At 36.9% G+C, this 27,577-nt stretch overlaps 1 protein-coding gene across 3 annotated transcripts in view; it reads left to right on the plus strand.

Annotated features, from left to right (window-relative positions):
- The first annotated feature begins 30 nt into the window (after window positions 1-30).
- ATG4A (autophagy related 4A cysteine peptidase) overlaps window positions 31-27,577 on the plus strand; it is a 68,054-nt gene continuing 40,507 nt past the window's right edge. For all 3 annotated transcript variants that reach the window (XM_061178394.1, XM_061178395.1, XM_061178396.1), the window contains exon 1: window positions 31-201. In XM_061178394.1, the coding sequence (XP_061034377.1) occupies window positions 192-201 (10 nt within the window). In that variant the 5' untranslated portion in view covers window positions 31-191. The remainder of the gene's footprint in view (window positions 202-27,577) is intronic.

Here is a 27,577-nt window from a genome sequence, read left to right on the forward strand (position 1 = left end):
GTTCCTTTGCTTCTTTTCCCATCGCAGGGCGCCTCTGGGAGTTGCAGTTTGAGCGCAGTTCCGGGCGGGGAGGCGCCTTTGCCGCTGTCTCAGTCTCTGCCATTAGCAGCGCGGAACTACGAGTCCCGGGGTCCCTTGCGGCCGCCGTAGTCAAGTGGCCGGTGGAATTGGCCCAGGATGACAGCTGGAGAATGGAGTCAGGTACGGGGAGCGGCTTCGTGTAGAACCGGGGTGGGTGGTCGCTGTTGGGGCATTGAGTCGGTGACGCGAAGTGGGTGCGGGGTCATGGCAAGAGAGTTATGGGAGCCAGAAAGTCCTGTCCCACGGGGGCCCTGACCTGCAGTGGTAAGCGGAAGGGAAAACGGTAGCAGCTGAGTACTACCTCCTGAGCTCGAACCAGTGCCTGTGGCCATCCTCCCCCTCGCTGCTACCGCCGCCAAAGGAATGGAAAGAACTAGGGGTTAATTATTCTGACGTTTCGGCGGAGTGGCATTAGGGCAGAATTCTGCCACAACAGTGATAGCATATGACACCGTAGTAAGGTGATGTGCCAGGGTGATGCCAAAGGCAGAGTGTGATGCCATAGGACCCACTGGATATCTAAGAGATCTCGGGAAGTCCATGGCGTGGTGACATCACAACTTGATGAGGGTCATCTTGACACTGTGGTATGGTGTTGGCTCTTTAATATCACGATAATAACGGTGACATCGAAGTCTTGCTAGAACTATTAAGCTAATAGTGTTTCTATTTCTGGGATTCCTAAATAGTGCCATAGCAGAAGAGATGCAAGGCTTATCCTTTATAGGGCATATCCAGACTGGCATCATACCAAAACCAGGTAACGATAAGAATACACTCAAGAAAGAGACTGACTGTGTTTATATTTACCCTGTTATGGTGTAGAACAGGGCTTGGCAACCTTTCCGTAAAGAGCCACATAGTAAATATTTTAGGCTTTGGGGGCCAAAAGGCAAAATCGAGGATAATTTGTAGGTACTTATATGACAAGGGAGAAAACAAATTTCAACAAATATTTATTGATGAAATTCAAGGTATAGTAATAATAATTGAGCACTTTTTTTTTGTAATATGAGACTACTAATGAGAATAATGGAATTCTTTTGGGGGGGGTTAACATTTTGTTTATTTGGGGCTAATAGTCAGTGTTCCCTATCATCAAAATCATTTCAAATGTTCATCTGTTAGTACTGATCTGTAATGAGATTTTACCCATTTCATCTTTGTAAATGTCTTTTCACACAGATAGGTATGAATCCACAAACATATTCTTGTTATTTTTTATTTGAATACATTTTAAATTTCAGAATAGCTTTAGATTTATGGAAAAGTTGCAAAGATAATGCAGAATTCCTGTGTACCCCTCACCCAGTTTCCCCTACTGTTCCTTTCCTATTTTTAACAGCTTTATTGGGATATATTTTTCATATCATAAAATTCACCCATTTTAAGTATAAATATTTTTAGTAACTTTACTGAATGGTGCAACCATAATCATAATCAGTTTCAGAACATTTTCATTTCCCCCCAAAGATCCCTCATGCTCATTTATTTACAGTTAATCCTCGTTCCCTCTCCCAGCCCCAGGTAACCACTGATCTACTTTGTCTCTATAAATTTGCCTATTCGGGGCATTTCATCTAAATTAAATCAAATAAGAAGTGGTCTTTTGTGCCTGGCTTCTTTCACTTAGCATAATATTTTTTGAGGTTCATCCATATTGTAACATGTACCAGTACTTCATTAATTTTTATTGCCAAATAGTATTTCATTATGTGGCTATAACACATTTTGTCTGTCTACTCACTAGACATGTAGGTTGTTTCCAGTTTTTGGCTATTATGAATAATGCTGCTAAGGACATTAGCGTGCGAGTCTTTGTGTAGACAGGTGTTTTCATTTCTCTTTGGTAGGAACCTAAGGGTGGAATGACTGCATGATATGGCAAATTTAATCTTTAACTTTATAAGAAACTATAAAACTATTTTCCAAAGCGGCAGCACTGTTTTGCATTGCCACTAGTAATGTATGAGGGTTTCTGTTTCTCCACTTCCTTGCCAACATTTGTTATTGTCTTTTTGATATAGCCATTCTGAATGGATGTGAAATTATATCTTATTGTGGTTATAATTTGTACGTCCTTAGTGACTAATGATGATGAGCACCTTTTCATTTACTTACTAGCCATTCATACATCTTTTCCATTTTTAAATTGTTATTGTCTTTATTGTCTTTTTATTATTGAGTTGTAAGAATTATTTATATATTCTGGATACAAGTCCCTGTAGATATGATATGTGGATATTTTCTCCCACTCTGTTGCTCGTTTTTTCATTTTCTTAATGATGTCTTTTGAAGTGCAAAAGTTTAAAATTTTGACAAGATCTAACTTATTGTATTTTTTTTCTTTTATGGATCATGCTTTTGGTGTTGTACACTTTTAAAATTTGTACAATTTAATGTTATTAGTATTTTAGAATTGTGTTACCATCACCACACTCTTATTTGAAACATTTCCATTACCCCAGAAAGAAACCTCATGCCTGTTTTCACTCTCTCCCCATTTCCACTCCCAGGCCTAGGCAACCACTAATTTATTTTTTGTCTCTATGGATTTTCATTTTGGGAGATTTCATATAAATAGAATCATACAGTATGTAATCTTTTGTGTCTGGCTTCTTTCACTTAGCATAAGGTTTTTGAAATTTATCCAAATTTTAGTTTGTATCAATACTTCATTCATTTTAATGGCTGAGTAATATTCCATTGTATGGCTATACCATATTTCACTTATCTGTTCATGAGTTCATTGGTTTCTGCCTTTTGGTTATTATGAATAATGCCATTATAAACATTCATGTACACGTTTCTGTGCAGACATGTGTTTTCATTTCTCTTAGCACGTATCTAGGAGTGGAATTGCTGGGCCATATGGTAGCTCTATGTTTAACTTTGTGAGGAACTGCCAGACTTTACCAAAGTGGCTGCACTATTTCCCTTCCCACCAGCAATGTATGAGTGTTAGAATTTCTCCACATCTTTACCAACACTTGTTAATGTCTTTTTTTATTATAGCCATTCTAGTGAGTGCAAAGTGGTATCTCACTGTGATTTTGTTGTTTTGACCTGTGACAGCATGGGATGCATATAAAGCATGTTGACATTACTTATGATTCAAACAATGTTAGCTGTTGAAATGACTTTCCTACAGTGTAAGTTTCACATATAAGTGCTGTTTTGCCTTGTAATTTTAAGTTGAATTAATTAAGAAACATTATCAAGTCTGGAGCAAAAGCTAATTTCCAGGGCCATTTGGTGTTTGGTAATAGTGGTTGAAGGCAGTTCTTCCAACAGTTAAAAAATGTAAAAATCATTCCTACCTTCCTTACCATAAGAAAAACACATAGTGGATCTAATTTGGCCTGCCAGATGTAGTTTGCTGATGGCTGGTGTGTAAAAGTGTCCTGTATTTAGCAGGTGTTCAATAAATATTTATCCAGTTGATTACAGAGGTACAGCAGGCCTGCTGTGTGGTATTCACAAAGGATTGGGTATAGTAACATTTCACCGTAATAATACATCAAGAAATTGGATTTGATTGTCAGAAACAGCTGGAAAAACAACTCCAAGTGCCTCTCCTACTGAGTGACTTGTTTGGGTAATCTTCCTTTATAGATGGTGTGTTGTGCTTTTATTTTATTTGATACGACAGGGTGGTTAACTTTCAATTCTGAGTCCCTTAAGGCCAAGGGTAAGGTATTCTTTGACTTTCTGAAAGCTTTCAAAGGTGTCTTCCCTTTTGTCACTGTCCTCAAGTATGGAGGAACAATGTGGTTACTGTTTATCAAGAAGAGTCAAAGGGGGGCCCTGTTAGGGACTGACTCCGTTGCTGTGCATACAATTGCATATTCCCTTTACTACTGGTCATATAGAGTCTAGGTCCTAGAACAAGCCAAGTTCACCTTCTGGCCTTTAGAATAACTAACGTTTACTGATCACATGTGTCAGGTATTGGGCTTATCTCATTTAATCCTTCACAACAACCCTATGAGGGAGGTACCATTATCCTCCAGTCCCCACCTTTTAAAAAATGAGAATACAGGCACAGAGAAGCGAAGTAGCATGCCTGAGGTCACACAATTTGGTGAAAGTTGGAGCTAAAATTAAAATCCAGTGCTATTCTACCCCAAAGCCCTAGCGCTTAACCACTGCAATGTACTGCTCAATATTGCTGAAGATGAAATTATGTGTAAATGCAAACCTCAGGTAATGCAATACTAATTCCTGTCAGAGCTCTTTGGACTGTAACACTACCTATGATTCTTGGGAAATGACATGATTTTCATGCTCTAGAGCAACACTGTCCAGTAGAACTTTTTGTGATGATGGAAAAGTTCTGTATCTATGCTGTTCTGGTAGGGTAGCCACTAGTCACACTGAGCACTTGAAATGTGTCTAGGGACTAAATTTTAAATTTAATTTTAATTATTTTTAATTTAAATAGCTTCATGTGGCTAGTGGTGATCATTGTGGACAGTGCAGAGCGAGGCAGTTTCCCCCTACTTGCTCCTTTCTAATTATCACTAAACATTTTGTTTAATGTAAATATTCTTTCCGTAGCACAGCTGGAAACCAATATATTCTATAGTGAAACAAACTTGAGGAAACCCTACAGAGGTATATGACAGTTAACTGTATGACAGTCACAGGAATAGGTTCTGGCTTATCCAGAATGAAACTTCTCCATTCCCACCACTTACTAGATAAAGTTTGAACAACTGGCCTGAAGACCCTTTGCGATTGATTTTTTTCACTGTTTGCAGGTGTAAGTTGTTTATGTGGTTAATTGCAAGCAATTCACAATAACCAGTTGCCTGGTTTAAGATGAGACATTTTAATCTGTGGCTCTAATATTTTTTTAAGCACATGTTTTAATCCTACAGATAAAAATGTCCTTGGTATTGTGTGTCACTGACCTATGCAAATCTTCCCCGTTTAAATCTCTCTCTTCATAAAGCTGGCATATTGTTATAGGCTATTATAATAAAACATTTTATTTACTTGCTCCCTGGGTTTTAGCTTCCACACACTCTTGTTTTCTGAGTTATTTGCTTTATAAGTGGTTTACTTTTAAACTTTTTACTATAAAAAGGGACTCACAAGATGTTGCAAAAACAGTGCCATATACTCTTCATCCAGTTTACCCCAATCATTACATTTTATGTAATTATAATACAAGGTAAGAAACAGGAAATTGACATTGGTAGGATGTGTGTGTACAGTTCTATGCTATTTTCTCACTTGCGTAGATTTGTGCAACCATAACTGCAATCAAGATACAGAAATATTCCTTCACTAGAAAGCTACCCCTTCATAGTCACAGCTATCCACAACCCCTGCCAAATACTAATTTGTTTTCCTCCTCTATAATTTTGTCATTTTGAGAATTTTATATAAATGAAATAATGGAGAATGTGATTTTTTCCAATTTTTTCCACTTTGTTTAATGACCTCAAGATCCATCCAGGTTGATACGTGTATCAATAGTCTGTTCTTTTTTATTGCTGAGGAGTGTTTCATGCTATGGGTATACCACAGTTTGTTTAACCATTTACCTAATGAGAGACATTTTGGTTATTTGCAGTTTGGGTCTGTTGCAAATAAAACTGTTATAAACATTTGAGTATAGGATTTAGTGTAGACATAACTCTCATTTGTCTGAGATACATGCCCAGGAGAGTAATTGTTGGGTCATATGGTAAGTGTATGTTTAGTTTTTAAAGAAACTTCTCCAGAGTGGCTATATAGCATTTTACACTCCCACCGGCAATGTATGAGAGATCCAGTTTCTCTGCATCCTTACCAGCATTGTCGTTGTAATTGTTTCTTATTTTAGCCATTCTGATAGGTGCATAGTGATATCTTATTGTGGTTTTATTTGCATTTCTCTAATGGCTAATGATGGTCAGTATTTTTTCATGTGTTTATTTTCCATCCCTGTATCTTCTTCAGTGAAATGTCTCTTCATGTCCTTTGCCTATTTTCTTTAAAATAAAAAATAATTATGAGGTAACAGTGGTTAATAACATTATATGTTTCATATGTACAATATTTTATTTCTGTGTACACTACAGTGTGCTCACCACCAAAAATCTAGTTTCTATCTATCACCATGCAGTTGACCCCCTTTGCCCATTTTGCCCTCCCTCCGCCCCTTCCCTTCTTGTAACCACTACTCTGTTCTCTGTATCTATGTGTTTGTTTATATTTGGTTTCATTTGTTCATTTATTTTGTTTGTTTATACATTTCACATATAAGTGAAATCATACAGTATTTGTCTTTTTCCATCTGACTTATTTCACTTAGCATAATACCTCAAATTCCATCTACATTATTGCAAATCCTTTGCCCATTTTATAATTGCATTGTTTGGGTTTTTTTGTTTTTTACCTGTTGAATTTTGAGAGTTCTTTATATATTCTAGATATAAGTTCTTTGTCACATATGTAGTTTGCAAATATTTTTCTACCAGTCTATGGCTTGTCCTTTCATCTTATTAATAGGATTTTTTCATAGAGCAAAAGCTTTTAAATTTGATGATGTCCAGTTCATCAATTTTTTTCTTTTATGGATTGTGCTTTTGTTGCTATGTCTAAGGACTCTTCACTAAGCCCTGGGTCTCAAAGATTTTCTCCTAGATTTTCTTCTAAAGTTTTTTTAGTTATATTTTACCTTCAAGTCCATGATCCATTTTGAGTTAATTTTTGTATTTAGTGTGAGGTTTAGGTTGAGGTTAATTTTTTTAAACTATGGATGTTCAGTTGCTTCAGCTCTATTGAATTGCTTTTGTACTATAGTAGAAAATGAGTATGCTGTACTTGTATAGGCCTATTTTGGGGTTCTCTGTTCTGATTCATTGATCTGTGTGTCTGTCCCTTTGCCATCTCACACAGTCTTGATTACCATAGCTCTATAATAAATTTTAAAATTGGGTAGAGTGATACTTCTTCCTTTATTATTTTTCAGTATTGTTTGTTTGTCTTTCCCTATACTTTTCAGAATAAGCTTGCCTATATCTAAAAAAAGTTTGCTAGGATGTTGATAGGAATTGTATAAGAGCTGTATATCAATTTGGGGAGAACTGAAATCTTTACTATGGTGAGTCTTTCAATGCATGAACAGGGCATATCTCTCCATTTATTCACTTCTTCTTTTATTTCTTTTGCTAGCATTGTGTCGTTTTCAGCATTGTGTAGTTTTCAACATACAAGTCCTGTATATGTTTTGTTAAAATTATAATTATTTCATTTTTTGTGTGACTGTTAATGGTATTGTATTTTAAATTTTGGTTTCCATGTGTTCATTGCAAGTACATAGCAATACAATTGATTTTTGTATAATTTGTACCCGGCAATGTTGCTGAATTTACTGATTAAGTTCTAGGAGGTTTTTTTCTGTTGTTGGTTTCTTTGGATTTTCTTTGTAGACCATCTTGTCATCTGCAAATAGGGACAGTGGTATTTCTTTCTTTCCACTTTTTATGCCTCTTATTTCTCTGTCTTCCCTTATTGTTCTGGCTCAGAATTCCAGTACTATGTGTAATAGCTGTGGTGAGAGCTGAACCTTTGCTTGTTTCCAATCCTAGGGGGAAAGTAGTCAATCTTTCAGCATTAAGTGTGATGTTAACTGTAGTTTTTTTGGGGTAGATATTCTTTTTAAAATTGAGGCAATTCCCCCCTAATTCCTAGTTTTCTGAGGCTTTTTGTCGTCAATAAATGTTGAATTTTGTCAAACAGCTTTTTCAGTATCCACTAATATGACCATGTGCTTTTTTTTATTACACTGATTGATTTTCAAATATTGAACCCACCTTGCATCCCTGAAATAAATCCACTTGGTCATAGTGTATAAATTTGTTTACATATTGCTGAATTCTATTTGCTAATATTTTGTTAAGGATTTTTATGTCTCTATTCATGAATGATATTGGCTTGTTATTTAATTTTTTGGTACTGTCTTTGATTTACATATCAATGAAATATTAGCCTTATAATAAGAATTGGGAAGTATTTCCTCCTCTTGTATTTTCTGGAAGAGATTGTGTAACAGTCTCTACACAAAATTAATTGTGTATTAATTTTCCTTTAAGTGGTTGGTAGAATTCTCTAGTGTAACCAACTGGGCCTGGAGATTTTTTTTGGAGTTTTTTTTTTTTAAAGGGAATTTTATTTTTATTTATTTATTTATTTATTTTTGGCTGTGTTGGGTCTTCCTTGCTGTGCAGGCTTTCTTTAGTTGTGGTGAGCGGGGGCCACTCCTCATTGTGGTGCACGGGCTTCTCATTGTGGTGGCCTCTCTTGTTGGGGAGCACGGGCTCCAGGCGCGCCGGCTTCAGTAGTTGTGGCTCGCAGGCTCTAGAGCGCAGGCCCAGTAGTTGTGGTGCACGGGCCCAGTTGCTCCATGGCATGTGGGATCTTCCTGGACCAGGGCTCGAACCTGTGTCCCCTTCATTGGCAGGCAGATTCTTAACCACTGCGCCACCAGGGAAGCCCTGGAGTTTTAAAAGTACGGATTCAATTTCCTTAATAGCTATAGGACTACTAAAATTATCTATTTTGTATTGGGTGTTTGTGTTTTTCAAGGAATTGGTCCAGTTTTCAAAATTGTAAAATTTGTTTGTAATATTTCCTTTATCCTTTTGGTGTTTGCAGAGTCTCTAGTGATATCCCCTGTCTCGTTCTGATATTAATAATTTGTGTTTTCTCTCTTTTTTTATTTGTCATTCTCGCTAGAGGTTTGTCTATTTTATTGATCTTTTCAAAGAATCAGCTCTTTACGTCATTGATTTTTCTCTATTAATTTTCAGTTTTCAATCTCATTGATTTTTGCTCTTAAATTGATTATTTCCTTCCTTCTCCTTGCTTTGGGTTTATTTTACTCTTATTTTTCTAGTTTTTTTTTTTAAGGTGGGAAATTATATTTTTAAATTTGAGACTTTTCCTCTTTTCTGAGGTAAGCATTTAGTGCTATAAATTTCCCACTCAGCAGCGGTTTAGCTGCATATCACATATTTTTTAATTGTGGTAAAAAACACATAATATGAAATCTACCCTCTTAAAAAAATTTTTTTAATATAAATGTTTACCTACTTTTTAAAAATTAATTAATTAATTAATTTATTTATTTATTTTTGGCTGTGTTGGACCTTCGTTTCTGTGCGAGGGCTTTCTCTAGTTGCGGCGAGCCGGGGCCACTCTTCATCGCGGTGTGCGGGCCTCTCACTGTCGCGGCCTCTCTTGTTGCAGAGCACGAGCTCCAGACGCGCAGGCTCAGTAGTTGTGGCTCACGGGCCCAGTTGCTCCGCGGCATGTGGGATCTTCCCAGACCAGGGCTCGAACCCGTGTCCCCTGCATTGGCAGGCAGGTTCTCAACCACTGTGCCACTAGGGAAGCCCTACCCTCTTAAAATTTTAAGTGTACATTACACAATATTGTTAACTATAGGCACAATTTTTTTTAAAAAATTATTTTATTTTTAGTTTATTTTTGAAAAATTTATTTTTATTTATTTATTTATTTTTGGCTGCGTTGGGTCTTCATTGCTGCACGTGGGCTCTCTCTAGTTGCGATGAGCGGGGGCTACTCTTCATTGTGGTGCGTGGGCTTCTCATTGCGGTGGCTTCTCTTTGTTGCAGAGCACAGGCTCTAGGTATGTGGCTTCAGTAGTTGTGGAACGTGGGCTCAGTAATTGTAGCTTGCAGGCTCTAGAGCGCAGGCTCAGCAGTTGTGGCGCATGGGCTTAGTTGCTCCGTGGCATGTGGGATCTTCCCAGACCAGGGCTCGAGCCCATGTCCCCTGCATTGGCAGGCGGATTCTTAACCACTGCGCCACCAGGGAAGTCCTCCCCACAATGTTGTTTTCATCTTGCATGACTGAAACTCTATACCCATTGAATAACAACTCCCCATTTCTCCCTCCCCCTAGTCCCTGGCAACCACCATTCTTTCAGTTTCTATGAGTTTGACTACTTTAGATACCTCATTTAAGTGGAACGATGCAGTATTTGATCTTCTGTGACTGGCTTATTTCACTTAGCACAAGGTCCTCAAGTTCCATCTGTGTTGTAGCGTATTGCAGAATTTCCTTTTTATATGGCAGACTAATATTCTATTGTATTTATATACCATATATATACCACATTTTCTTTATTCATTCATTGATGGACACTTAGGTTATTTCTTCCTCTTGGCTTTTGTGAATAATGCTGCAATGAACATGGGAGTGCAAATATCTCTTCCAAAGCCTGTTTTCAATTCTTTTGGATAAATACCCAGAAATGGTATTGCTGGATTATATAGTAGTTCTATTTTTAATTTTTTGATGAGCGTCTATACTATTTTTCCATAACAGTGGCATCATTTTACATTCCTACCAACAGTGTAGAAAGGTTCCATTTCTCTACATCTTTGCCAACATTTGTTATTTTTTTTAAATAGCCATCCTAGCAGGAGTTAGATGATGTCTAATTGTGGTTTTAATTTGCATTTCCCCGATGATTAGTGATTGTGAGCACTTTTTTCATATATCTGTTGGCCATTTGGATGTCTTCTTTGGAGAGATGTCTATTCAAGTCCTTTGCCCATTTTAAAATAAAGTTGCTATTATTATTATTTGCTATTGAGTTGTAGGAGCTCCTTATATATTTTGGATATAAACCCCTTATCAGAGATATGGTTTACATATATATATAACCTCCTATACTGTAGGTTGCCTTTTCATTCTGTTGATTGTTTCCCTTGCTATGCAGAAGATTTTTTTTTTCAGAAGATTTTTAGTTTGATGTAGTCCCACCTGTCTGTTTTTGTTTCGGTAGCCTGTGCTTTTAGTGTCATATCCAAGAAGTCATTGCCAAGACCAATATCTTGAAGTTTTTTCCCTAGGTTTTCTTCTAGGTGTTTTATAGTTTTAGGTCTTCTGTTGAAGGCTTTAATTTTGAGTTGATTTTTGTGTGTGGTGTAAGATAAGGGTCTAGTTTCATTCTTTTGCATGTGAATATTCAGTTTGCCCCACACCATTTGTTGAAGTGACTATCCTTTTCCCATTGTGTACTCTTGGCACCCTTGTTAAAGATCATTTGACCATATATGTGTGGGTTTATTTCTGGGCACTGTGCTCTGTTCCATTGGTCCATATGTCTGTCTTTATGCCAGTGCCATTTTGTTTTGATTACTGTAACTTTGTAATATGTTTTGAAATTAGGAAGTATGAGGTATCTAGCTTTGTTCTTTCTCAAGATTGTTTTGGCTATTTGGGGTTCTTTGTGGTTCTACATGAATTTTAGGATTTTTTTCTATTTCTATAAAAAATGCCATTGGGATTTTGATAGGGATCATATTGAATATGTAGATTGATTTGGATAGTGTGGACATTTGAACAATATTGTCTTACAATCAATTAACATGGGATATCTTTCCATGTATTTGTACCTTTAAATTCCTTCCAGCAATGTTTTGTCATTTTCAGTGTACAAGAGTTTCGCCTCTTTGGTTAAGTTTATTCCTAAGTATTTTATTCTTTTCGATGCTGTTTTGAATGAAATTGGTTTCTAAATTTCCTTTTCAGATGGTTCATTGTTAGCATATAGAAATATAACTGATTTTTGTATATTGATTTTGTATCCTGTAAAGACTTAATAGTTAGAGCATATGCTGAATTAATTTATTAGTTCTAACAATTTTTGTGGTGTCTTTAGAGTTTTCTACATATAAGATCATGTCATATATAAACAGAACTAATTTTACTTCCTCCTTTCTAATTTGAGTGCCTTTTGTTTCCTTTTATTGCCTAATGGCTCTGGCTAGAACTTCCAGTACTATGTTGAATAGAAGTGGTGAGAGTAGGCATCTTTGTCTTGTTCCTGAACGAGGAAATCTTTCAGTTTTTCATGATGGAGTATGATGTTAACTGTGGACTTTTTATACATGGCTTTTATCATGTAGAGGTAATTTCCTTTTATTCCTAGTTTGTTGAGTTTAGAATACTCAACTTTTTAACCTGAAAAAGTGTTGAATTTTGTCAAATGCTTTTTCTGCATCTATTGAGATGATCATGTGATTTTTTTTCTCCCTTCATTCTGTTAATGTGGTGTATCACATTGATTGATTTGCATATGTTGAGTTATCCTTGCATCCTGGAGATAAATTCTACTTGGTTATGGTGTATAATTTTTTTAATGTGCTGTTGAATTTGGTTTGCTAGCATTTTGTTGAAAATTTTTGTATCTGTATTCATCAGGGATATTGGCCTATTGTTTTCTTTTCTTGTAGTGTCTTTCTTCTGGTTTTTGCATCAGGATAGTGCTGACCTCACAAAGTGAACTGGGAAGGGCTCCCTCTTTTTCAGCTTTTTGGAAGAGTTTGAGAAAGATTGGCTTCTGAAACTTTTTAAAAAGGAATGAAGTTAATTCTTTAAGTTAAGAATTAACTTAGACATGAATTTAAAGTTAATTCTTTAAAAGAAGTTAATTTTTCTTTAAATGTTTTATAGAATTCACCAATGAATCCATCTGGTCCTGGGCTTTTTATTTGTTGGAATGTTTTTGATTACTGAGTCAATCTCCTTGCTATTTATAGTTCTGTTCAGATTTTCTGTTTCTTCATGATTGTCTTGATTAGCTATATATTTCTAGGAATTTATCCATTTCTTCTAGGTTATCCAATTTGTTGATGTATAATTGTTCATAGTAGTCACATATAATCCTTTTAATTTCTATGGCATTCATTATAATATCTCCTCTTTCATTTAAAATTTTTTTCCTCTTTCATTTTTGATTTTATTTATCTGAGTATTTTTTTTAAACTACTGTAGTTAAAGGTCTGTAAATTTTGATGATCTTTAAAAAAACCCAACACTTAGTATCATCGATTTCTTTCTATTCTCTATTTTGTTTATTTCTGCTCTTAATTACTTCCTTCCCCTAACTTTGGACTTAATATGTTCTTTTTTCCTAGTTTATTGAGATGTAATATTAGATTGTTCATTTGAAAAATTTCTTCTCTTTTAATGTAGGCAATTTTCACTATAAACTTCCCTCTTAGTACTGCTATTGCTGCATTCCATAAGTTTTAGTATGATGTGCTTTCATTTTCATTTGTCTCAAGGTATTTTCCAATTTCCCTTTTGATTTCTTCTGTGACTAACTGGTTGTTCAAGAGTGTGTTTTTAAATTTCCACATATTTGTGATTTTTCCAGTTTTCCTCCTGCCATTATTTTCCAGTTCCATTCCATTGTGGTTGGAAAATATAGTTGGTATGATCCCAACCTTTTAAAATTTGTTAAGAATTATTTTGTTGCCTAACATGTGATCTGTCCTAGAAAATGTTCTGTGTGCACTTGAGAAGAATGTGTATTTTGCTGCTATTGGGTGGAATGTTCTATATATGTCTGTTAGGCTCATATAGTGTTGCTCAAGTCTTTTGTTTTCTTACTGATCTCATGTCTGAGTGTTCTGTCCATTATTGAGAGTGACATGTTGAAATCCCCTACTACTATTTTGTTGCTGTCTATATCTCCCTTCAGTTTTGTTGGTGTTTGCTTCATATGTTTGTGTCCTCTGATGTTGCATGCTTTATATTTGTAGTTGTTATAACTTACTGGTGAATTGACTTTTTATCATTATATAATGTCTTTCTTTGTATTTCTTGGCAGTTTTTTTAAACTTAAAATCGATTTTGTGTGATATAAGTATACCACGCCTAAGCTCTTTTGGTTACATTTTGCATGGAATGTCTTTTTCCATCCTTTCAAATTCAGCTTATGTGTGTCCTTAAATCTAAAGTGAGTCTCCTGTAGTTTTCTGAGTACAGGTCTTTTGCCTCCTTAGGCAGGTTTATTCCTAGGTATTTTATTCTTTTTGTTGCAATGGTAAATGGGATTGTTTCCTTAATTTCTCTTTCTGATCTTTCACTGTTAGTGTATAGAAATGCAAGAGATTTCTGTGTATTAATTTTGTATTCTGCAACTTTACCAATTTCATTGATTAGCTCTAGTAGTTTTCTGGTGGCATCTTCAGGATTTTCTATATATAGTATCATGTCATCTGCAAACAGTGACAGATTTGCTTCTTCTTTTCTAATTTGGATTCCTTTTATTTCTTTTTCTTCTCTGATTGCCGTGGCTAGGACTTCCAAAACTATGTTGAATAATAGTGGCGAGAGTGGACATCCTTGTATTTTTCCAGATTCTAGAGGAAATGCTTTCAGTTTTTCACCATCGAGAATGATGTTTGCTGTGGGTTTGTTGTATATGGCCTTTATCATGTTGAGGTAGGTTCCCTCTATGCCCACTTTCTGGAGAGTTTTTTTTTATCATAAATGGGTGTTGAATTTTGTCAGAAGCTTTTTCTGCATCTATTGAGATAATCATATGGTTTTTATTCTTCCATTTGTTAATATGGTGTATCACATTGATTGGTTTGCATATATTGAAGAATCCTTGCATCCCTGGGTTAAACCCCACTTGATCATGGTGTATGATCCTTTTTATGTGTTGTTGGATTCTGTTTGCTAGTATTTTGTTAAGGATTTTTGTATGTATGTTCATCAGTGATACTGATGAAAGAAATCAAAGATGACACAAACAGATGGAGAGATATACCATGTTCTTGGATTGGAAGAATCAATATTGTGAAAATGACTGTACTACCCAAAGCAATCTACAGATTCAGTGCAATCCCTATCAAATTACCAATGGCACTTTTCACAGAATTAGAACAAACAATTTTACAATTTGCACGGAAAGACCCTGAATAGCCAAAGACCCTGAATAGCCAAAGCAACCTTGAGAAAGAAAAACAGAGCTGGAGGAATCACTTTCCCTGACTTCAGACTATGCTACAAAGCTACAGTAATCAAGACAGTATTGTACTGGCACAAAAACAGAAATATAGATCAGTGGAACAGGATAGAAAGCCCAGAGATAAACCCACGCATCTATGGTCACCTAATCTATGACAAAGGAGGCAAGAATATAAAATAGAGAAAGGACAGTCTCTTCAATAAGTGGTGCTGGGAAAACTGGACAGCTACATGCAAAAGAATGAAATTAGAACACTCCCTAACACCATACACAAAAATAAACTCAAAACGGATTAAAGACCTAAATGTAAGGCTGGACACTATAAAACTCTTAGAGGAAAACACAGGCAAAACACTCTGTGACATAAATCACAGCAAGATCTTTTTTGACCCACCTCCTAGAGTAATGAAAATAAAAACAAAAATCAACGAATGGGGCCTAATTAAACTTAAAAGCTTTTGCATAGCAAAGGAAACCATAAACGAGATGAAAAGACAACCCTCAGAATGGGAGAAAATATTTGCAAATGAAGCAACTGACAAGGGATTAATCTCCAGAATATACAAACAGCTCATGAAGCTCAATATCAAAAAAATAAAAAACCCAATCAAAAAATGGGCAGAAGGCCTAAATAGACATTTCTCCAAAGAAGACTTACTAATGGTCAATAGACACATGAAAAGATGCTCAACGTCACTAATTATTAGAGAAATGCAAATCAAAACTACAATGAGGTATCACCTCACACCAGTCAGAATGGCCATCATCAAAAAAATCTACAAACAATAAATGCTGGAGAGGGTGTGGAGAAAAGGGAACCTTCTCACACTGTTTTTGGAATGTAAATTGATACAGCCACTATGGAGAATAGTATGGCGATTCCTTAAAAAAACTAAAAATAGAACCATCATATGATCTAGCAATCCCACTCCTGGGCATATACCTGAACCATAATTCAAAAAGACACATGCACCCCAATGTTCATTGCAGCACTGTTTACAACAGCCAGGACATGGAAGCAACCTAAATGTCCATCAACAGAGGAATGCATAAAGAAGATGTGGTATATATATACAATGCAATGTTACTCAGCCATAAAAAGGAATGAAATTGTGCCATTTGCAGAGATGTGGATAGACCTAGAGTCTGTTATACAGTGAAGTAAGCCAGAAAGAGAAAAAAAAAATTTATGATATCTCTTATATGTGGAATCTAGAAAAATGATACAGATGGACTTATTTGCAAAGCAGAAATAGTGACACAGACTTAGAGAACAAATGTATGGATATCAAGGTGGAAAGGCAGGGGTGGGATGAATTGGGAGATTGGGATTGACATATGTACACTACTATGTATAAAATAGATAACTAATGAGAACCTACTGTGTAGCACAGGGAACTCTCCTCAGTGCTCTGTGGTGACCTAAATGGGAAGGAAATCCAAAAAAGAGGGGATATATGTATACGTATAGCTGTTCACTTTGCTGCATAGCAGAAACTAATACAACATTGTAAAGTAGCTCTACTCCAATAAAAATTAATTTAAAAAGAGTTTAAAAGAAAGAATACCAAAAAATAAATAAATAAAGTGAGTCTCTTGTGGACAGCATATAGTTGGATTTTGTTTCTTTGTCCATCAGCCACACTACGTCTTCTGATTGGGGAATTTAATTCGTTTTCATTTAAAGTAATTATTGATAGGGAAGAACCTACCATTGCCACTGTATTATTTTCTGTCTGTCTTGTACCTTTTTTGTTCCTCTTTAACTCCCTTGCTCCCTTCCCTTCTTTCATTCATTTTTTTAGTGACATGCTTTGATTCCTTTCTCATTTTCTTTTGTGTATATTCTATAGGTATTTTCTTTGCAGTTACCATGGGGCTCATGTAAAACATATTACAGTTATAATCATTTATTTAAACTGATAACAACAACTTCAATTACATACAAATATTCTACACTTTTACTTTTCCCCCCACCACACCTTATGTTATCAGTGTCACAAATTACATCTTTTTATATTGTGTATCTATTAACATATTTTAGTTATAGTCATTTTTATACTTTTGTCTTTTAACCTCATACCAGAATTAAAATGATTCACACTCCACTATTACAGTACTCAGTGTTCTGTATTTGCCTATATATTTACTTTTATTAGCTTTGTACTTTTGTATGCTTTCATGTTTCTTTTCATTTCAGTTAGAAAGATTCTCTTCAGAATTTTTCGTAGGACAGATCTAGTAGTAATGAACTGCCTCAGCTTTTGCTTATCTGGGAATGTCTATTTCTCCTTCATTTTTGAAGAATAATTTTCTTGGAGATAGTGTTCTTGGCGGGCATTTTTTTTCTTTCAGTATTTTGAAGGTATTATCCCACTCCCTTCTGGCTTGCAAGGTTTCTGCTGAGAAATACACTGATAGTCTTATAGTAGTTCCCTTGTTGTGATGAGTTGCTTTTCTCTTGCTGCTTTCAAAATTCCCTTTGTCTTTAAATTTTGACAATTTTATTATAACATGTCTTAATTTCAGTTTCTTTGGGTTCTCATGGGAGTCCATTGGGTTTCTGAATGTACATGTCCATTTTCTTCCCCAGATTTGGAAAGTTTTCAGCCATTATTTCTTCAAATAAATTGCCTATCCCTTTATCTTCTCCTTCTGGGACTCCCAAAATGCATTTATCAGTCAATTTGATAGTATCCCATAAGTCTTTTAGACTTTCTTCACTCTTTTTCATTCTTTTTTCTTTTTGTTCCACTGACTGGATAATTTTAAATGACCTGTCTTTGAGTGACTGGTTATTCTGCTTACTCTAGTCTGCTGTTGAACCCTTCCAGTGAATTTTTTAGTTATTATATTCTTCAGCTATAATTTTCTGTTTGGTGCCCTTAAAAATATTTTCTGTCCCTTTGTTGATATTCTCATTTTGTACATACACCATTTTATTGAGCTTGTAGATCATCCATGATGGCTATTTTGAATTCTTTGTCAGATACTTTATATATCTCTGTTTCTTTAGTATCAGTTTCTGGAGATTTATTTTGTTCTTTTTTTTTTTTTTTGGTCATGTTTGCCTGTTACTTTGTGTGTCATGTAACTTTGTGTTGGGGTCTGCGTATTTGAGAACATAGCCATTTCTCCCATTTTTCATGGACTGGCTTGGTACAGTGAAAGACCTTCACCAATCAGCATGGCTAGAGATTCTGGGGTTTCTGAAACCTTTTTTTAGGGGGATGTGACTTCTCTGGTCCTATGCATACAATTTCTCAATTAGAGCGGCTTGCCAGTTTCTCTTTCAGGAGATTGTAAATCCTTGCTCTTACTGGTGCCTCTCTGTGCCAATGCATGTTCTCTGGTTCTACAGGAGCAAGCTGCTCCACTCTCTTTTGTTCTCAGTGACCACCAGGCATCCAAAGTGAGCCAGCTCTCTATCAGCACCCCAATTCTGGTGAGACAGATACCAGTCCCTTGGGCAGCCCTCCTAAGAGCCAGAATGCTGGTGCACATTCCAGTCCTCTCCTTCCCTCTTGTTGAAGCATTTTTATAATGGCTGCTTTAAAATCTTTCTTGGATAATTCCAGTATGTGTGTTATCTCAATGTTGGTTTCTGTTGATTGTCTTTTCTTACTCAACTTAAGATGTTCCTGGTTCTTTGTATGATGAGTGATTTTCTATTGTATCCTGGACGTTTGGGGTATTATGAGACCCTGGATCTTAAATCAATGTTTTCTTTTTAGTGAGTCAGCTCTGAGACTGCTCAGGTGCAAGAATGGGGGCATGGCTTCATTACTGTCAGGGAGGGGTGGGAGTCAGGGTTTCCCACTCACAATCCATTGATACTGAGGTAGGAGTAGGGGTCCCTCATTATTACTGGGCAAGGGTGAAATTTCAGGCTCCCCACTAGACCTCTGCTGACACCACCCTGGCTTAGAGAGAGAAGGACATCTTGCTATTGCTCGTGGCCTCCTCTGCCATCATGTTCTAGGGGCTTCATTACTGCCTGGAAGGGATGAATGTCCCAGATCCCCACTTAAGCCTTTTTTGAAATCACCTCAGGGAGTGGGGGAAGGGTATGTGTGACTCTTTACAGCCAGATGAAGGTAGAAGTCTAGGCTCCCCACTTGGTCTTTGCTGATGGGTGTGGGATGAGGCCACAGGTTTTTCTCTGGTGCTTGGATAGTGTATGGCAGTTACTGTCTTAAAGTTTTCTATCTTGGTAGGCTGCCGCTTTCCTATTCCTTTGGCTAGAGCTTTTGGGAGGACATTTTTGTCTGCATCCTTTGGCATTTCTGGGTTGCTGGCTTCTCCATCACCAGGTCCAGGAGGTATATTACTTAGAAACAAAACACAGGGAACTCATTGCCAGGTCATTGCCTATGTCTTGAGATCGCTAGCCAAACTGTCTTCTCTCTACCTTTCAAAGTTCATATATATATACATATATATATGCACACACATACATGTGCTATATTAATATTATTATATTATATCATTATATTAATATGTTACTTATTATTATATATATTATAATGTCCAGTGTTTTTAGCTGTACTTATTGGGAAGAATAAAGAAATGTATCTATTCTGTCTTTTCTTAGAACCAGAAATTATATAAGTAGTTACTTAAAGAAAACATGGATGCTGTATTAGCTATAGCCTTTCTCCCAGTAAAAATCTAGTTAAGAATAGGTAAAATCACTCTCATCCCTACCTGCATTGGTATACTTCTTTTTTTAGGAATTTTTTTTTTTTTTACTGTGGTATAAAGCACATAACAACAACAAAAAGAAACCCGTCTTAACTAATTTTAGGTGAACAGTTCACTAGTGTTAAGTATATTCACATTATTGTAAAATAGATCTCTAGAACTTTTTCATCTTGCAAATCTGAAACTCTGTACCCATTAAACAACAATTTACCTTTTCCCTAGTTCCTGATAACCACCACTCTACTTTCTGTTTCTATGAGTTTGACTAGTTTAGTTAGATATCTCATATAAGTGGAATGATACAGTATTTGTCCTGTGATTGACATTTAACCTAACATAATTTTCTCAAGATTCATCCATGTTGTAGCATGTGACAGGATTCCCTTCCTTTTTAAGGCCGAATAATATTTCATTGTATGTGTATACCACATTTTGTTTATTCAGTCACCCATCGATGGACATTCAGATTATTTACTTCTACCTTTTGGCTACTGAAAATCATGCTGCTATGAACATGGATGTTCAAATATCTTTTTGAGACCCTGATTTCAATTCGACTCCTTTGGTTTTATTGTCTGTCTTTATGCTAGTATCACTGTTTCGATTACCATAGCTTTGAAACATGTTCTGAAATTAGGAAGTATGCGTCTTCCAACTTTGTTCTTCTCTTTCAAAATTGTTTTGGCTATTTGGGGTCACTTGAGATTCCTTGTGAATTTTGGGATGAATTTACCTATTTCTGCAAAAAACTGCCACTGGGTTTTGAGGAATTGCATTGAATCTGTAGATCGCTTTCAGTTGTATGGACATCTTAACAATATTAAGTCTTTCAACCCATGAACACAGATGTCTTTCCATTTCTTTGTGTCATCTTTAATTTCTTCAGTAATGTTTTGTAGTTTCCCATTGGTATACTTCTATATACTAAATAAAAGTTGACTGTGAAGTAAAAATTCTTTGCTAAACCTTGCTTTTCCAGTAATTTCAGAGTAAAGAACTATGGATGGGGTACCATTCATCATTCCTACAGATTCTCTGCTGTTTGGCACAATTGCTGCCCATACCAGAGACTCTGCTTATTCAGGCATTGAAGCCTTAGCCAGCTCCTTTATGATACAATAGAATGGGGTCAGGGTCTGCATCCCATCTTTCTCTTTATTCATTATCATTAAATTTCCCTTAGGACTAGTCTCCTTTAGTGACATTCAACCTGAGGCCCTGGCAGGTGTGCTTAAGGGTGGAAATCAGTAAAGGCAGAACCAGACTTTGAATGGAAAGAGACTTCAAAGTAAACCCAACCCTGAGCCCTGCCTCCTCCATGAAGCCTTCTCTGACTAAGCTATCCCATGCTCATCTCCTTTTTCAGAAAACCTCTGCTACGTGGCTCTTTCTGGGAAAAAGACATTTTTATTTATTTATTTTTAAAGATTTTTTAAAAATTTATTTATTTTTATTTTATTTTTGGCTGCATTGGGTCTTCGTTGCTGTGCACGGGCTTTCCCTAGTTGCGACGAGTGGGGGTTCCTCTTTGTTGCGGTGCACGGACTTCTCATTGCAGTGGCTTCTCTTGTTGCGGAGCACAGGCTCTAGGCACACGGGCTTCAGTAGTTGTGGCACGTGGTCTCAGTAGTTGTGGCTCATGGGCTCTAGAGTGCAGGCTCAGTAGTTGTGGTGCATGGTCTTAGTTCTGCAGCATGTGGGATCTTCCCGGACCAGGGCTCGAACCCATGCCCCCTGCATTGGCAGGTGGATTCTTAACCACTGCGCCACTGGGGAAGCCTCAAGACATTTTTAATCACTAGGTTTTTCAAATGGCTCGTGATTTCTCTAATTTAAGCACCATGAGTTTTTTTTTTTTAAACATTTTAACCACCCTGAGTGGAATTCTCCTACAACAAACAAAAAACCCCAATGAAACAGTCTACTCCTCTGACTTCTTATACTGTGTTTATGGACATAATTTAATCTTTTTTGGTTAAGGATCATTATTATGACTGTCAGTTGTTGTATTGTGTTATAATATAGTGGTATTCTAAGGCCTATTGAAATGTGATTTAATGTTTGCCCTTGCACTAAATGGTCATAGGCCATTTAGTATGTGTGTGTGTGTGTGTGTGTGTGTGTGTGTGTGTGAATCCATATTAGATTTTCATGGTTTTCTGTCTCGTCCCTTGTCAGTTGACCCTTCTGGCTGCTCTTGATCTACTTTTGTAAAATTCATCCCCATTCCCTAGCTCACTAGGCTCGACAGAGACTTCTAAACTAGGACTTAATGCCTGAAGGGAATGTTTCTCACGGATCTTGTGAGGCTCGGGATTTACCTTCTCTAGTCTGTTTTGTTTGTTTATCTGCAGGCTTGTTCTAGTTTGGGGAGCTTAGCTGTGGAACTAAGAACAAAATCTCCAGGAACAGGAACCACTGGAGTCCTTGAAGCCAGATCATCCTAATTTTTCCTTCTGTCAAGCTCCTCTCACACTGCATGGCTCTCCAATCAGGAGTTTCCTGCTGGGTCCAGTGGAAAGAACAGTTGGTGACAGGAAGCATTTTGAGGCTACTCTGGCCTATATCACTTCCTCTCATCAGAGAAACAAACTTCCAAAGGTGACACAAAAGAGCTTCCATTTGGGGCTCTCTGACTAGGAGTATTCGGGGCTCTGACAAAGATTTCAGAGTGAAGAATATTTAAAAAACTTTTTATAGTGGTCACAATGGATGGCAGAGGGTAGAAATGGGAGCAGCCTTCAGGGGCAGATATTGAGAAGTTCATAATGGAGAGGGGGACTATGGCGTGGGTGTTGCAGACACAGTTCAAAGTTCTAGAAGTGTGAACTGAATATAATGCATATTACATCACTAGAGCTACATCTAGAAGTCATAATTAGGAAAAACAAGGAAGGCAGTTATTAACTCTACTTCCCTGAACATATCTATTTTCAGTATTTATTATAATGGAATTATTTCAACTTTTCAGATATCTTAGAATTTGAGTGTATGTGCTAATCCTGACTCTGGTGAAGTGTAAGATATGTGAAACTGAAATACAAGCTTTGAAATTTAAGTACATTTTCTATTGGCCACACCCAGGCACAAATTCTAATTAAACACAGCTTTGAGGATATTAACACTTCTTTAAATTTTACAAAGCACTTTCACAACCATTTTCTTATTTGATCCTCACTATAGCTTTGTAGGGAGGAAAGTATTATCTCCATTTTATAGATAAGGAAAGGGAATCTTTGCTTGAAGACTGGCCCAAGGTAACTTGGCTAGTAAAAGAGCAGAAATAAAACCCAGCTCTTCTAATTCATAGGCCAGTGTTCTCTTTAGTATACTATGTTTTCTTTCATTAAGCTTTGGGGAACAAATTCAATATATTTCTCTGATGAAGTGACTTTCAAATCAAAATGATCCTGTAAAAATAGATAACATTTTGGAATGCTATAAATGGAAAAATCCAATAAATTAGCCTTATATCTAAATAATATCTGAAGCCCTAAACTACTTGCACTTATATTTGATATGTGTGTGTATGTGTGTGTGTGTGTGTACAGGGATAAATTCATAACTATATCTCTGCTCCTGATAACAAAATAATATTTTGTTGTTAGCATAACTTTTATTTGTATTGCCAATCTGTACCAGAAATAAATCCACTATAGGGACTTATCTTTTTCTTTTTTCTTGAACTGAGGTATTTCTTACAGACAATAAAGTACACAAATCTTAAGTGTACAGCTCAATGAAATTTTATGTATGTGCGTCCTCCACCCATATCAGGACAGAACATTTCTGATCCCCCAGAAGGTTCTCTCTTGCCTCCTCTTAGTCAGTACCTTCTCCCAAGGGTAACAACTACTTTGACTGCTATCATCATAGGTTAGCTTTTCCTGATTTCAAACTTTATATAAATAGAATTGTATTGTATGTACTGTTTTGTGTCTGGTTTCTTTTGTTTAACATAAGGTATGTGAGATCCATCCATGTTTTGCGTATAGTATTAGTTAGTTCTTTTTTGTTGCTGTGTACCATTCCCATGTGTTATTCACCACAATTTATTTATCCATTCCCCTTGTCTTGGTCAATTGAGGCTGCTGTAACAAAATTCCATAGACCGGGGGGATTAAACAGCAAACATTTATTTCTCACAGTTCTGGAGGCTGGGAAGCCCAAGAACATGGAACCAGCAGATTAGGTGTCTGGTGAGGTCCCTCTTTCTGGATTGCAGACGGCCACCTTCTTGCTGTGTCCTTACATGCTGGAGAGAGATCATCTCTTTGGTATCTCTTTTTATAAGGCCACTAATCCCATTCATAAGGGCTCCACCCACATGACCTAATTACCTCTTGAAGACCCCAAATACTGTCACATTGGGGATTAGGGCTTCAATATATGAATTTTGGAAGGACACAAATATTCAGTCCATAACATCCGTGTCGATAGACATTTGTGTTTTTAGGTTTTGGTTATTATGAATAAAACTCCTATGAACATTTTTTACCATATCTTTTGGTGGACATGAGTGCTCATTTTTCTTGGATATAAAACTAAAGAGTGGAATTGCTAGGGTAGGTGCAATAAAATGACATTTTAACTGAATTAATTTAACTTAGAATAATTTAACTTAGTATTAATGAAAGAACTGATGGCAGAGAATGAGAAAACCCACTTTGTGAAGAGCCACTTTTAGGGATTAAAAATGGATCTGTGTTTTGTTCAGCAGGTCAAGATTTTCTGCCTGTCAGATATTAGAGAGTATTTTTGTTGTGGTTGGAGGGTTGGGTCTTTCATGCTTGTGGGTAGATAGATATTTATTTTCCTTGTGTCTGATACATAGAGTGCACATCAGGGCTGAGGAACCATTTTAATACAAGCTGTATCTTTTCTGGATGGGGTCAAATTGTCTTTTCTTGGGTAATGTGGCTCAAATGATCATAAAATAACATTGAAAAATCAAGTTCACTTTACAGAAATCTGCCTTAGGATTAACTTGGGAGTACATCTTTTGTTTTGGAAGTGAAGATACACATATAATTTTATGTAATCCAACAATTTAACTCTGGCAGTATAATTTTACATTACATTGGAGGTAAAGAATTTGTAAACATCATATGTCTGCTAGCAACATTTACTAATGAAGTGTGATGTTGAAAGGGTGTGTGGAAAATTCCTGTGGTCTGGGAAGTGGGTGAGGTGGTTGTAAACAGAGGAGAAAACTGGAAAAGTGTTCCAAATGAAGAGTACTGTTTCTGGAAAGGATTCAGGGTTTCTCCAGTTGTGCTGTACCACTGAGTGTGCTGTAACACAGAGACCCACCTTAAACCCCTCCTTGACAAAGATGGTTACTTCAGGTTTTTGAGGCTTTCTGTTTTGTTTTGTTTTGTTTCTTAACAGAATTTAATTTGATAATGAATGTAAAAAAAACCCAACTACATTACAGGCAATTACTTGTTGCACAGCTTGGTTTCTGCAAATAGTGGAATACCTAGACTTCCTCTTGGATGTATTTGAAACCCTTCAGGGGCTCCATGAAGCCTGGGTTAAGTCCAGAATTTTTACCAAGGCTTCCAAGACCAGCATCTCTCAGCCCTCCTGCCTCATCAACTTCAATCTTTGACAGTCTCCATGTGGCATCACTATTCCATAGTCTCTCAGCCCTCAGTGTTTTGGTACACGTTTCTCCTCGGCCTGGAACGTCCTCCCCCTGCCCAAATTGCCTAACTTTTATCCGTTAAGGCTAAGTCCTGCCATCATCTTTCTTCCCAAAGCCTTCTCTGTACCCTAGGCTGGCTTAGACAACCCTCTGCTGTTCTGCCCTAGCCCCCTGTGCAGACACTGACCATACTATGTCAAAATGAACTCTCCTTCTCCTTATCTTCCCATTAGACTTGAAATTGCTTAAAATATGTTGCTAGCCCCAGGGCCTAGCACAGTGCCGGTCATATGATAGGCACTCAGTAAAGGATTGTTAAATTAATGTGTGGATGGACATATAAACCAGCTTTTGGACTTTAGTCAGTGTGCCCATTCATTCAATAAACATTTGATGGCCCTTAGGGGACAACTTACTGCAGGGCACTATGATCAGAACTGTGGGAGATACAGAGATGAACACTACGTGGGCTGAGATGGGAATTCATTCCAATAGCAGAGAGATGACATGCCTGCAAATAACAATAATCTAAAGTAAAAAGTGCCCAGTGCTATAAAGGAGATATAAATAAAGGACTATAGAGGCTTAGAAGAAGGAGCAAGTATTTCTTGGTGGGAAAATTGAGGAAGAAGGGTTCATAGAGAAGGTAGTATTTGTGGTAGGACTTATGCGCAAGTAGGACATGAATGAGCAAAGAACCTCCTGTGTATCATGTGGTTTATATTGGCTGAAAAGAGTAGATCTCATGAGGGAGTAATGAGCAGTGAGGAACAATTAGAAATGTAGAATGTGGCCATATTGGAGAGGGCCTTAAATGCCAGGCTGATGAATTTGTATTTGATTCCTATCAGTTGGAGCGATCTGGGAAGCTGGTGGAAATTTCTGAGCAGCTTAGTGACATGGGCAGAGAAATCCTTTAAGATTAATCTGGCAATGGTGTATTTTAGTGTTTTCTTAGTAAATCATTATTAGGTAATTAATTGCTAAGCTAATAATTAGTTTTACTAAATAGGGTGGAAAAACTCCAAGGCCTGTAGCTCCTTGACCTTTTTGCACTAGTCCTTTCTCACTGGAAATGTAGATGAGGTAAGAAATCATATGACCAATTAGTTTTCAGAAATGAAAATTGAAATTGACAGAGGAAAGAAACACTATCAAGTCAGAAATGGCTCATAAAAATGCATAGACATATAAAGTGATATTTGCTTAGGAACCATGTCCAAAACATTGCCTACAGCTGTCTGGAAAAGTCCGGACACAGTATATGAATTATATTGTTAATATTTATTCCTTTGGGGGTAGTTTAGATCACTTCCAGTTAAAAATAACTATAGTGTTCTAACCTCAGACTGTCTACTCTTACTCTCCCGTATAAACAGTGGGTACTGAATTGTCAGTCTGCTTTATGGGATATTATATAACCAGAGCATCTGGTTTCTTGCCACCTTAGGTCAGGCCTTCAACACTTCATGCCTGGATTATTACAACTTTCTCATTGGTCTCCCTCTCTCCAGTGCTTCAAATCTAGCTTTTATCCTAACAGCAAGGTATAGTGGGAAGAATACTGAATGGAGAGTAAGATTAACTCAGTTTGAATCCTGGTTATACTGTTCATTAACTATATAACCCTGGGCAAGTCATATCACCTGAGACTCAGTTCCTCAACTCTAAAATGAAAGTAATGATCCTTGCCCTGGCTATCCCAAGGGGCTGTCACAGGATCATGTGAAAGTGCTCTGAAAAGTGTTAATGGCTTTACCGAGACTTTGGACTATACTGCCTGGCTTTCCAGCCTCCACAATCCAGTCCCAAGCCACCTATTTAATCTCTTTGCTCAGTATTCTCTGGAACCTATCCCTGTCTCTGACACACATGAGGTGTTCCTCTCATCTGGAATATTCTCCCCTCTTATCTCTGCTCATCCATATCCAAGCAATAATTTAGGGACCAGTCCAAATCCTACATCGTCCTTGAAATCTTCCCTGATGACTCCAATGCTGACTGACTTCCCCCTTCTCTGAATTTTGACAGCACTTAGTTATTATCAACACTTGCCTATATACATTACCTTATATTTTTAGCTCTTTCATTTACCTAAGGCTCGTATGCTTAACTAGATTACGATTTTATGATGCCTTAGCTTGTTCATTTAACATTTAGTGAATGTTTATAAGGATGTTTCCTCTGTATTCCTCACAGAACCACGTACGGAACTTAATAAATAATTGCTGCCTCAATTACTTAGAAATTCACATACAGGCTCTCTTAAGAAAGAGACAAGTGAACCCATCTTCTCTTCCAAGCACTTGGAGTACCCCTCCTAACAACCCACCCCACCTCCACCT

This window comes from Eubalaena glacialis, chromosome X (assembly GCF_028564815.1).
Source record: "Eubalaena glacialis isolate mEubGla1 chromosome X, mEubGla1.1.hap2.+ XY, whole genome shotgun sequence".
Classification (NCBI taxonomy): domain Eukaryota; kingdom Metazoa; phylum Chordata; class Mammalia; order Artiodactyla; family Balaenidae; genus Eubalaena; species Eubalaena glacialis.